At 39.7% G+C, this 13,525-nt stretch overlaps 1 protein-coding gene across 1 annotated transcript; it reads right to left on the minus strand.

Moving 5' to 3' along the window:
* Positions 1 to 3,693: 3,693 nt before the first annotated feature.
* LOC148347722 (uncharacterized) lies at positions 3,694 to 6,162 on the minus strand. The gene is made up of 4 exons (XM_088324279.1): positions 6,133 to 6,162; positions 5,885 to 6,086; positions 5,665 to 5,814; positions 3,694 to 3,923 (listed from the first exon to the last, which is right to left on the minus strand). The coding sequence occupies exons 1-4, from the start codon at positions 6,160 to 6,162 to the stop codon at positions 3,694 to 3,696; spliced, it is 612 nt and encodes a 203-aa protein (XP_088180405.1).
* Between the last annotated feature and the right edge of the window lie 7,363 nt (positions 6,163 to 13,525).

Consider the following 13,525-nt stretch of genomic DNA (forward strand, 5'->3'; position numbering starts at 1 on the left):
AGCACTAAGAAGCACAAGAGAAAAATGAGCAGCAGTTTTAAATATGTCCACTCTATGTCACCCAGGCCAGGCACCACTCGCAAAGCAACTTCAGTAGTATTTCTCTCTCTCTCTTATTCGCTCTCTCTTCCTTTTCACTTTCTTTTTTTCTTGCCCTCTCTTTCTTTTTCTATTTCTATTGTTCTCTCTTTTCCCCCCCTCCTTCTCTTTCTCCGCTTTCTCTCTCTGTTTCTTACCCTCTCTTTCTCTTTCAGTTTCTCTTTTATTTCTATTTCCCTTTTGCTATTTCCTTCTTTTGTTCTCTCTTTTCCTCCCTTCCCCCTCTTTCTCTCTCTAAACTGTTTCTTTGGATTTTTTTTCACATCTAGGGTAACCTACCTGACTGCCTGTAAAATATGGTGTTCCTATCAAAACTCTTTACTCCTTCCCTTAGGTGGACAGACACACACACACGTATATATATATATATATATATATATATATATATATAGGCATTGTCACAGACCAGAAACAGACACAGGACCCAATAGCGCTCGTTTTCTCCGTTTTTAGTGAAAAAAAGGGAGAGTAAGGCTTGCTTCCACGATCCGATGGCAGACGGACAAAAGGAGCGAGAGGTGCGGAAGTGGCACTTCCGTGTCTGGCGAGGAAGATCGGAGGGAGGCGAGAATAGCAAGTCGTTGGCCGGGACTGGAGATCAAAGGCGATGTCGAGTTCGTAAGCGGGGTCGGTAGCAGGAGGCAGGCCGGTAACGGGGCAAAACAGGTCAGGTAACAGGCAGGCAGAACGGGGCGTAGTCAGGTCCGGAAACAGGTTGGCAACAAAGATCAGGCAGAAAAAAGCAGGGCAGAAACGGAGTCGGACGAAAAGGCTTACTGAGCTGAAGGACACAGTTCGCATAACGATCTGACGGCTTCCAAAAGGAAGCCGGGGGTTTAAAAAGAGAGTGACAGCCAATCAGCTTTCCGGGCTGTTGGCGCCAATTAAGCCGCCGCAGCTGCGCTTAATCTACAATCATGACACTATCACCACCGTCGCTATAGTCACGAGTAATAAAAGAAAAGAAATAGAAATGAAAGGAGAATTAAACATTTGAGAAATAAAAATAATGGGAACAATCGAGAAAGTCAAATAGAGAGAGGGAAAAGAAAGATGATCTGTGAAGAAAAAAAGATAGACGATTTGAAAAAGGAAAAACTGAAAAAAATCCAAAGAAATAGAAAAGAAAGAATGGAAAGGAAAAGAAGGGAAAAAAGAAAAACATAAAAGAGAAAGTCAAAGAATAGAAAAAGACAATTAGAGCTAAATGAAAAATAAGAAAACATAAAATAATCGGTATCATCATGTCTGTTTTGTCTTTCTCAAATAATTGTTAGAGATGGTTGAGTGGCAAAACCATGTATTGATATCAAAAGTATCAGAATGTGGTATCAATTTCTACCAAGATTTGCGTCTCTCCCCAAAATACTCGTAGGATAAGAAATTTGCATTTAGTCTACATTTCATAAGCCTCACCTCAAGGGAGCTGACGTAATCATCCGCCGTCTTGCTTCTACCCACAAAAAAAAAAAAAAAACTCTCAAAGTGAGAGTAAAAACTATGCTTTTTGGTCACTTTGAGCCTCTGTAGTTTGTATTCATCTCTGTGCGTTTTACCACTTGTTTTCGGTTTCGCGACACAAAAGAGCGACATCTAGTGGTCAAATAATCCACACTGTACCACCGGATCATTCAACACAGGACTCTTTGAGGAATCGAGTTTATTGAGACTACAAATGGTTTGACATGTTATCACTTAAAAAAAAACTACATTTGATTTTCAAGACTCGGATTAATGCGATTGGCGGCTATCTAGAGCAGTGTTTCTCAACTGGTGTGTCGGGGACCCATTTTTAGTATGTTGCGGGCCTTTTGCCTTGGCAAAATAATGCAAAGAAATCAAAACAGAGGGTTAATCACACTCCTTCACAGTAGATGGCGATAATGCACTTCTTCCTGTTCAGTCAAATCCCCCAATTGTGTTTAAAAGGGACCACATCTCATTTTATTGTCATTTCATCGGTTTTATTGCCTGTTTGAGATAAGGGGAACGATAAGTGGCAGACCGTGTCAACAACGATCGAGTGGATGAAGAAAATTGTTGTGAAATATAAAAAAATGGTGTACGAGTGTCTGCCATTGAAGCGCTCCTTGAAAGTACAGAAAATGGTTTAAAATGTTATGTTTTTCGATTTTTACCAGTACATTAATCTTATTATTCTTATTATTTTCATGATCAAATAATTTTCAATTTTTAGACACACATTTTAAAAATGTTCTGCTATCTCTGCTTCAAACTACCCGATCCTAAAATATTCCACAAAAAAGGCCAAAAAAACCAAAACAAGTAAAGCATATACTCTCACATAAGCCTAAATCACATATGAGCAACCCCTAGAACCTTTTTTTAAAATAGCCAGATACACACAAAAAAATCAAAATATTATTGAAGTGTGTACCTAAAGAAAAAAAAAGAATAATGTAGGTAATAAACATTAATATACCTGGTAAAAAGCTAAAAATGCGACATTTTTCAAACATTTACTGTACCTTCCATCAGCGCTACAACATCACTTTCGTATTTTTCAATTGTTTCTTTCTTCTACTCGATCGTTATTGTTACTGTTGTCCCCTTTTTTTTCTTTAATCACTAATGAAGCCAATATTATGGGCAGAAAAGGAAATAAGACCAACAAAATCCAAACAAAATGAGATGTGTTCCCTCCAAATTGCGCCGATTGATTCAACAGGAAAAGAGATTGATAAGGCATAATCACAATTTACGATCATTATTGTTACTGTTCTCCACTTTTTGCTCCCCTAATCACTAATGAAGCCATTATTATGGGCAGAAAAGGAAATAAAACCAATAAAATCCCAACAAAATGAGATGTGGTCCCCCCCAAACACACCGATTGACTCAACAGGAAAAGAGATTGATCAGGCGTTATCACAATTTACGATCATTATTGTTGCTATTCTCCACTTTTTGCTCCCCTAATCACTAATGAAGCCATTATTATGGGCAGAAAGGGAAATAAAACCACAAAATCCTCACAAAATGAGATGTAGTCCCTCCCAAACGCGCCGATTGACTCAACAGGAAAAGATTGATCAGGCGTTATCACAATTTACGATCATTATTGTTACTGTTGTCCACTTTTTGCCCCCCTAATCACTAATGAAGCCATTATTATGGGCAGAAAAGGAAATAAAACCAACAAAATCCAAACAAAATGAGATGTAGTCCCTCCCAAACGCGCCGATTGACTCAACAGTAAAAGATTGATCAGGCGTTATCACAATTTACAATCATTATTGTTGCAATTCTCAACTTTTTCCTCCCCTAATCACTAATGAAGCCATTATTACAGGCAGAAAAGGAAATAAAACCAACAAAATCCCCACAAAATGAGATGTAGTCCCTCCCAAACACACCGATTGACTCAACAGGAAAAGGCGTTATCACAATTTACTGTTGAGGAGTGCAATCAACCCTTTGTTTTTTCTTCTTCTCAGCATTAATTTACCACTAAAAACTGGTCCGTGACCCATTTTTGGGTCCTGACCCACCAGTTGAGAAACTGATGTGACACCATATGTTAAAACCATAACAACAACAAGACAAATGAAAAACAAATGCTAGTTGCAACCTTCAGATGCAACCTCTCTGTAGATCTTTCGCCGAGATGGTTCTGAGAGACCGCAGAGAGGATGAGGACGAAGATGCAAAGTGGGGTGGAAAAGGTATGGCGGAATGAGGGGGGGACAAGTAAGGGGGTACAGAAATGACGGAGGGCGTGTCCGAAAGAGAACCGTAGCCCAAACGCTGTACCTCCCCCTCGCTCGGGGCCTGGAAATGAACCGAGGTACGGTCCATGGGATCTACAAAATGAAAAGTACAATCGATTTATCGACAATTCCTCTAAATTCCGGACTATAAGGCACACCTAAAAACCACAAATCGGCCAGAAATTTCCTGGGGCGCCTTATAAACCGGAAAATACGGTGAAACAGTTAGCTTAGCATAAAGCAGTGAACCCAATGTTGCACTAATTCTATTTTATCTCCGAGCCATATTTACTCATAAATGGAGCCATATATGGCTCGGGATCCATAGGTTCCCGACCCCTTGTTAAAGATACTGAGCAAGTACCTTGATTGGATCATTACTACTTGGGATCGATACTGAAGGATTTTATACATTTGACTATAAAGGATTTTATACGATTGAATACAAGTTTTAATGCAAGATATTCACTGACTGGGCTTTAGTTTAATGACAGGTCACGCTGTTCCAAATGAAGAATATTTGGCTGGGGAATTTTGCTAACAGGACTCTGACGGGGGACGGCAGGCGATGTTTTGAGAACAAGGCCCGGATGACGTAGAAAGGCTCGGTGTTGTTTTGAGTTTTCCAGACATTGCGGCGAGGTGGTGGAGCCCACGTTGGGCTTCCTTGGCACGCCCATGGGAGGAGCCGGCACACCATCTTGCGGGGAGACGTGGGCCAATAAGGAGAGAGCTCCAACGACACTAATTCGGCCATTTTCGATGGAGTACACTTAGTTAAATTGCTAATGAAATTAAATCTGCCCCCGTGTGAAAATGTCGGCCTTTTTGTTCATCTTTTCCGTCAAGAAACGAGCGCGCATACATTTTTGGGTGAATGTAGTTGTGTTTGGTTAATGGAGTCAGATAACTCATTCAAACAATTTGGTAAACGCTACATTTTGATATTTAATTCCCAATAATACTGACTACCCATTTTTAGCTCTATAACAATTTCGTAAGTTGGTCATAAGATGATACACAGCGTTAAAACTTTCAAATAAAATGCATTTGTGTTTAGTTAAAAAAGGCCTGTTTCAAAAATAGTCCCCCCAAAAAAAAACATAAGATAAAGAACGTAAATCCAAGCGCTTCCCAGAAAAGCATGTACTTGCACGTGCCGCGTAAGCAGTGAAGGATTTTATACATTTGACTATAAAGGATTTTATACGATTGAATACAAGTTACATTTATTGAGTTTAATGCAAGATATTCACTGACTGGGCTTTAATTCAATGACAGGTCACGCTGTTCCAAATGAAGAATATTTTGACTAGGGAATTTTGATAACAGGACTCCGACAGGGGACGGCATCCGGGCCTTGTTTTGAGAACAAGGCCCGGATGACGTTGAAACGCTCGGTGTTGTTTTGAGTTTTCCAGACATCGCGATGCCCAGGGGGGCTTCCTTGGCACACCCATGGGAGGAGTCGAGACGCCATCTTGCGGGGAGACGTGGCCCAAGAGGAGAGAGCTAGAAGACTTGAGAGAAGGCTTCCCAGAGACTCAAACGACACTAATTCGGCCGTATTCGATGGAGTTCACTTAGTTGAATTATTAATGAAATTAAATCTGCCCCCGTGCGGAAATGTCGGCTTTCCTGTTCATCTTTGAATGTAGGTTGTGTTTGATTAATGGAGTCAGATAACTAATTCGAACAATTTGGTAAACGCTACATTTTAATATTTAATCCCCAACAGCAGCTTGACAGAGGCTGCCATGATGATTCAAGGCAGGAGATGGCGCCAGAGAGTAGAACGTTTTCAAATTCCGGACAGCCATTTTCAATATTTTACCTGGGTCTTCTTGAAGTTGGGCGTGCAGGTAAGGTCGTTTGCTGTAGAACTTGCTGTAGATGCAGTAAACGACCGCCATTAGGGTGCAGGTTCCGGCCACCGCCCCCATGAAGATGCCCACCTTGGTGCTATCTTGATCCACCCGGGGGTCTGTTCCATTTCAGAAAATACCATTTTTTTCCCCGAATTCCGAAAACGCCAGTTCGACTCATTCACTCACGAGTCGGTTTTGGATCGAAGTGGCCCGGGTCCTGAGTCCTCAGCGAGACCTTGACGTGTACAGGTGGTGGAGGAGGGGGCAAGGCCGGGCCCTGGTGGGTAGGATGGGTACTGCAGCTCAAGCTAGGAAGCAGGAGTAGCACCAAGAACGGAGAAAGAAGGTCTGCCATGGAGGTGGAATGCAAGCAGTGTTGGGCGCGATGCTGAAAAGAAGGAGTTACAGTTACCAGTTATTAGTAACTCAGTTACCCAGATTACTGACACCAAGAAGTAGTTCATTACTCTTTAAGTAACCGTACCCTATATACTGTTGGGAATTAAATATCAAAATGTACCAGTTTATGCGCGCTTGTTCAACAATTTAACTAACTGTACTCCATCGAAAACAGCCGTGTTAGTGACGTTGGAGTCTCTGGGAAGCCTTTTTCTCAAGTCCTTTAGCTCTCTCCTATTGGCCATCTTCTCCCCGCATAATGGCGTGCCGACTCCTCCCATGGGCGTGCCAAGGAAGCCCCCCCCCCTAGGCTTCACCATCTCGTCGAAGACCTTCGCGATATACTCAAAACAACACCGAGCATTTCTACGTCATCAGGGCCTTTCTGCATCTGGAACCGACCCTTAGCGGAGACACTCCATATGCATTTTGGCTTCAAAGCAGTCAAAGATCTCTCTCGAGGTTTTTCTTTTTTCTCTTCATGCAGTGTTTTGCAAAAACTATTTTGCGAATATAAAGACCAAAATTAAGCTGAATTTTATATTATATATATATATATATATATATATATATATATATAATATATATATATATACACTTAAACAGCTTCCGGTTGCTTCATATTTTCACAGCGTTCATTTCCAATTCGCTTTTTGTAGTCAGCATGTTTCATTTGGCAGTGCCTCTTCATATTATGTTCTTTGGAAACAGCCACTGTCTCCTAGCGAATTAGGCAGATTATGTTGTTTTGGATTTAGGTGGAAAAATACACGATTTCCACTTGTCCCGGAAGCGGCGGTCCTCACAGTCAACTTTCCTTTTTTTATTTACAGTAGCGATTTTGAAACTAGGGTGGGCTAACATTCTCACTGGAAGCCAAGGCGGCCAAAGGGCTACTGCCATCATCTGGTGATTTTTTTGTTTTTGTTTGTACAAATCTGTTTCATACTGCGGTCAAAATTACCGGCGGGCCACATACTCTGAATTTTTATCAGAGAGGCCGCGGGCCGGTAGAAATTTAATCGCGAGCCGTAACTGGCAAAATATTCTTCATTTGGAACAGTGTGACCTGTCATTGAATTAAAGCCCAGTCAGTGAATATCTTGCATTAAACTCAATAAATGTAACTTGTATTCAATCGTATAAAATCCTTTATAGTCAAATGTATAAAATCCTTCACTGCTTACGCGGCACGTGCAAGTACGTGCTTTTCCGGGAAGCGCTCGGATTTACGTTCTTTATCTTTTGGGGGTTTTTTGTTTGGAGTATTTTTGAAACAGGCCTTTTTTAACTAAACACAAATGCATTTTATTTGAAAGTTTTAACGCTATGTATCTTTTTATGACCCACTTAAAACATCTTTATAGAGCTAAAAATGGGAAGTCAGTATTGATCCAATCAAGGAACTTGGTCAGTATCTTTAACAGGGGTCGGGAACCTATGGATCCCGAGCCATATATGGCTCTATTTACTGTCATTCATGCAAAGCCGAGACATCACTAGTGCTAGCATGGTTTGGTCCAGTGTATAAGGTGCATACTTTCTCTTACTTGCATACTTTTAAGTCTCAAAGGGCTGCAGGATGGAAGGGAGAAAGAAAGACAGGACCTGAGGAAGAGAGAAAAAAATACAGGATGAAAGGAGGAGAGAATGAAAGAAAGGACAAAAAGGAGAATGAAAGAAAGGGAAAATGAAAGAAAGGACAAAAAGGAGAGGGAAAGAAAGGGCAAATGAAAGAGAGAAAGAGAGAAGGAAGAAAAGACAAAAAAAAGATAGAATGAAAGAAAGGATAAAAAGGAGAATGAAAGAAAGGACAAAAAGGAAGATTAGAAAGAAAGAAGGAAGGAAGGAAGGGAGAAGGAAGAAAAAAAGTGAGAAAGATCAATGGAAGAGAAATACAGAAAGAAGAAAGAGCAAAAGAAATAAAGAAGGAATGAAGATAAAAAAAAGAAGAGAGGGAAAGAAACCAAAATATCAAGAGAAATAAAGAAACAGAGTCAAGTCAAGACATGTTTATTTGTATAACCCTTAATCACAAGGCGACTCAAATGGTTTCAGGATGGAAGGAGGAAAGAAAGACAGGAATGAAGGAAGAGAGAAAAAAGACAAGATGAGAAGAAGAGATTAAAAATACAAGAACGAAAGGAAGAGAGAAAGGAAAGACAAAAGGAAGATAGAATGAAAGAAAGGACAAAAGGGAGAATGAAAGAAAGGACAGAAGGAAGAGAAGAGGGTGAAAGAAAGAAGGAAGGGAAAAGGAGGAAGGGAAGTGAGAAAGATCAAAGGAAGAGAGAAATACAGAAAAAAATGAAGAGCAAAGTAAATAAAGAAGGAATGAAGATGAAAAAAAGAAGAGAGGGAAAGAAACAAAAATATCAAGAGAAATAAAGAAACAGAGTCAAGTCAAGACATGTTTATTTGTATAACCCTTAATCACAAGGCGGCTCAAATGGCTCCAGGATGGAAGGAGGAAAGAAAGACAGGAATGAAGGAAGAGAGAAAAACGACAAGATGAGAAGAAGAGATTAAAAATACAAGACAAAAGGAAGAGAGAATGAAAAGACAAAAGAAAATGAGAAAGAAAGAAAAGACAAAAGAAGAAAGAATGAAAGAAAGGATAAAAAGGAGAATGAAAGAAAGGACAAAATGAAGAGAGAAAGAAATTAGGAAGAAAGGAAGGAAGGGAGAAGGAAGAAAGGAAGTGAGAAGGATCAAAGGAAGAGAGAAATACAGAAAGAAGAAAGAGCAAAAGAAATAAAGAAGGAATAAACAGGGAAAAAAGAAGAGTGGAAAAAATTGCAAAAGAGAAACAAAGAGAGGAAAGTGGGAAGAAATAGACAAGGGAGAAAGCAAAAGAAGGATGAATGAAAAAAAGAGAAACGAGAAAAGAGATTAAAAAAAAGAAGAATGAAAGAAGGGATAACAAAGAACATGTTTTGTGCCTACCTGAAGTGGAAGCAGGTGTCGGAGTTGCCCGTTGTGATTTCAAAATGGCAAAGCGCAGCTAAGGTAACTAAACTCCCATGATGCCGAGTTTCCACCTGGGATGTTCTTCCGCGCAACAAACGTAGAAACAGAAAAGAAACAAAAAGGCTCGGATATTTAATCGGGTCAACACTATTTATTCGTTATTGTATACAAAAAAAACTCAAGTTGGGTTAAATAAATCTACAGTTTTGAATGAAATCTATTTTCCAGGTTATTTTGTCCAAAACATTCCATTTTGGGTGCTTTTTGGGGTTTTACACGGTACAACTCAATTTAGAGGGAATTTTATAGCATGTTTCTTTAAACAAAATTCGTTAAGCATTAAACTAGGTTGCAACAATCAGGGTTGGGTAGGATTACTTTAACTTGATTACTTTCGATTACTTTTGGATTACTCCACTACCAAATATGCTGATAAAAGACAAAAGAAACTAAATATAAATAAAATCAAAAAGTTTTGTGCAGGCTTGGGGAGTAACGGAATACATGGAATGGGAAAAATGATTTTGGCAAGCTGTTTGGATTGATTTTCATTTTGTTTCTGTCGCATTTTATGTTCGTTTTGCCAGATATCAAAGCCAGGAGAGAAAGCTTACCACGTGTTGTGAGTCATCATTTGATTCATATTTAGTTTCTTTGGTCTTTTATTAGCATATTTGGTATTGGAGTCATCCAAAAGTCAATGAAAGTAATCAAGTTAAAGTAACCCTACCCAACCCTGATAGCCAGTACCCTTTTAAGGACATTTTTGTTCCCACCACCTTGTCAGGTTTGTTTGTTTCTGGTTTATTTGTTCCGTGTATTTTCCAGTTCTTTTTTTCTGGTTTTAACATTTCTTTGTTTGGTGATAACCAGCTCAGTAGCCTAGATGGTAAGGCGCCCGCTTTGAGACTGGGAGGTCGGTGGTTCGCGCCCCGGCCGAGTCATTCCTAAGACTTAAAAAGTGGTCGGCGGCGCCCTCTGTTGGCTGCGGCTGCATCGGCTCGCTACAACGGGTCAGGTGCAATCGACATTTCGTTCTGTGTACATTGTTACACAGAATGACAATACAAGGAAATTATTATTATTATTATTATTATTATTGAACATCCGTTTTGTAAAAAAATGCAATCCCTTGTTTTGAGCACCCCTGCCTCCCCCACATGGGTCCACGCCTCAAAAACCTGAAGGGTAGGGTGCGTAGTTTTTCTCCACTTAGTATGTGTTAACAATGCTCGACCGAGTTCAAAGAGCCCTTGTGCAAAAAAGACAATCAACGGCCTGCAGTTTTAAATATGTCCACTTGGTGTTGCCAAAACCAGGCATCACTTACAAAGCACCCACTGTAGCCGTATTTGCTGATTACCATTTATCAACCAGAGAACAACGAGGAAACCCAACACTGGTGTTATTTGACTCACGATAAAAAGTAAAATAAAGCAAAACCAAAAATAAAAAAGTATAATAATAGCACCTGGGTGTCTTTCCAGATGTTTAGAAGTGGGATGTGTAGTTTGAAGTGTCCATAAAAAGTTTAAAATGGAACATTTTCTTGATTAAGTATGTGTTCAAAGAGCCTTTATACCATTTTTTCCTTCGCACCTATCTGCTTTTAGCCTACTTTTACCCTCGGTGTTTTGGCCACGGTGCGCATAACCCTGAAAAAAAGGAGAATGATTTGAAAGTAATCAAGTTAAAGTAACCCTACCCAACCCTGGCAACAATATATTTTTAAAAAAATAAACAAAACTACCCATGTTTTATATTTATATATGTTTTTTTTTAAATATCTTAATTTGTTCAATTTTATAAACAAACCCCTCAAATTGTTTCGCCTTCAACAGAACAGAAGAGCACAATTTTTGAAAGAGAATTTACAATAAAACCCCATTTTTTATTCAATTAAAGGTGTTGTACGGAATTTGGGAGTTTTTGCCTTGCTGATGCCATCTTCTGGCTTAAGTGATCATTGCAGTCTTTAGACGCGGCCGAATAAACACTTCTTTTTTGGGGTTTGAGTTGGTGTTTGGGAAACCAAAAATAAAGGCTCTTTGAACCCAGTCGAATTTTTTTTACACATACATAATCGAGAAAATATGCTACTTCTACTCTAATTACTACAACGATTCTAGTTCTATTCATTACTTCGATTAAACTTTTTAAGGACACTCAAGTTTTTGGACATAACGATTTGTTTTTAAGAATATACATTTTATCCTAAAGTTAAATTGAACAATCTGACCCCAATTTGGTGGGCTATAATTCATAAGCAACATATTTTTGAGAGAATATAGAACAAGAATGAGCCAATTTGGAGTCTGTCATAATTTGCCCATTGCTCTCACCTGCGCTGACTCGTTTAGTCCCAGCTGCCACTCGTGCCCTATTTTGTTCTCCTAATATTTCAACACGTCATTCTCATTCACTGCTTGTCAGTCCGTCATCAAACCTCTGCACACGCAAGGCAAGCACTTTATGACACTGGCTCCCGTCTGTCCTGCGCTGTTCCTGTTTCCTGCTCGTCTGTCCCTGGCTTCCTGATTGTCTCCGGTTACCTGACTGCTTCCGATCGCCGACCACGCTCTGTCTCGGCTACCTGACCGCTTCCGATCTCCGGACCTCGCTCCGTCTCCCGTCCCGGCTACCCGACTTGCTTCTGATCTTCGACCACGCTTCGTTCCCGAAGGCTTCCAGCTCCTCCTGCCCAGCGAGCACCAGATCGCTGTTGTTTTTTTTGGGCTTCCTGCTCCTCCTGTCCAACGAGCCCCGGATTGTTTTTCTTCCCCTCGTCTGACTTCCTCGATTCCCCAATAAAGCATTGAACGTTACGCATTTGGGTCCACTGCCTGTTCCGGTCTTGACAGTCTTTGATACAAAACTACACTATCTGTAAGACCGAAATTTGTGAGGTCACTGTACACCAAGCGAGAATTTTTGTGGATACAACATTTTGGAGTTTATAAAGTAAAATCATCTTTTCTTAAAAAACTAAAATTTTCAGGTTAAATTCAGATAATTTGAGAAAAATGACTCCATTTTGGGTGTCTTGAGAACAAAAATGGCACTTTTGAATTTTAAAGGATTTTTATGGGACAGTGTGTATTTTCTGACCATTAGATGTTGCAGTAGGGTGTAATGTAACCAAAACCGAGTGCTTAAAGCACAAGGGAGAACACAAACTAAAGTGACCAAACCGCTTGCTTGTTTGGCTAGCCTTTTGCAGGGTTTTTGGTGGAACCCGTGGCAACAAGATGGCGGACAATCGTGTCAGTCATTTATGTAAAATAAATGGATATTTATCGACCTACGAGTAATCCAAAAAATGCACGCGTATAAGATTTCGTGTATTTTTTCGAATTATTTACATGAATATTTTTTTCCAACCAAGTCGCTAAATAATAGACGAAGTCCCTTCAAAACAAAGGGGGAATATAGTGTTTATTTTATACAAGACCAGATTTTTTTTTTTAAAAGTAGATAGTTAAATACTTGATTTGTGGGTCGGTGTAATTTAACTATAGTTATCATAGTAATACTGACAAGACTTTTTGTCACGGTTGCCATGGCGCCCAAATGGCCCCGCCCGAGTGGCCCCAGCTGCGGCTCATTGACAGATTGGCTTTCCGTCTTTTTAAGCTCAGTGCTCTCATTTTTCCTCTGTCGGTCCATCAACGAACCTCTGCCCCGCAAGACGTGGGTTCTGACTCGGTCCTGTTTTCCTGTTGGTATTTCCAGTCCGGTATTGTTCCCGTTTATTTTTGTCCTGTTTAATATTGATTCCCAGTTTCGTTCCCGTCTATTTTTTGTCCAGTTTATTATTCCCTCCAGTTTTTGTTCCCGTCTATTTTGTCCTGTTATTTTCAATATCCTGTTTCATTATCAATCCTGTCTGTCCGTCCTGTCCGGTATCGACCCCATCTGTTCGATATCTGCTCGGGCAATTGGTATCGATCTCATCGGCCTCTGGCTTCCTATCATTACACGCCAGACTGCTGCCTAACGTGCATGACTCCCCATTTCCTGTCAAATAAAAGGCTTGTGTGAGACCGTTACGCAATTGGGTCCTGATCCTGTTCTGGTTCTTGACACTTTTAAAAAAACAATAAATCAAGTAAAAAAAAAAAAAAGAACAGATTTAATGAAAGATAATTCTTTTTAATAATAGCAATATATTACATAAAAGTATGAAATCCCTATTTCTGTACATCTTTGATAATATTCCACAAGAAATGTTCAAAATTGTACAAGGCACACAAATATTCTTTTCATGAAAAACAAAAAGCACCAGAGTTTGGGCAACACTAGTTCCTATTTTTGTCATATAACACCTGTACATGAGACAAAGTATTTTAGCTCTTATAAACAACGCCGTGCAAAACAGACGTACAAAAACAAAACAAAATATAAAACACAAATTGGAAATTACAATGTCTTTTCCTGCCAATGACGGCTATAAACATC

This window comes from Urocampus carinirostris, chromosome 19 (assembly GCF_059441175.1).
Source record: "Urocampus carinirostris isolate Australia breed hairy pipefish chromosome 19, RoL_Ucar_1.0, whole genome shotgun sequence".
Classification (NCBI taxonomy): Eukaryota; Metazoa; Chordata; class Actinopteri; order Syngnathiformes; family Syngnathidae; genus Urocampus; species Urocampus carinirostris.

Bases quoted from the DNA above. Each gene is read 5' to 3' on its own strand.
- LOC148347722 (XM_088324279.1), bottom strand. From the start codon at position 6,162: ATGAACTACTTCTTGGTGTCAGTAATCTGG. The intron at 5,815-5,884 runs GTGAGTGAATGA...GAAATGGAACAG, and splicing joins CTTCGATCCAAAACCGACTC to ACCCCCGGGTGGATCAAGAT. The intron at 3,924-5,664 runs GTAAAATATTGA...TTCATTTTGTAG, and splicing joins CCAACTTCAAGAAGACCCAG to ATCCCATGGACCGTACCTCG.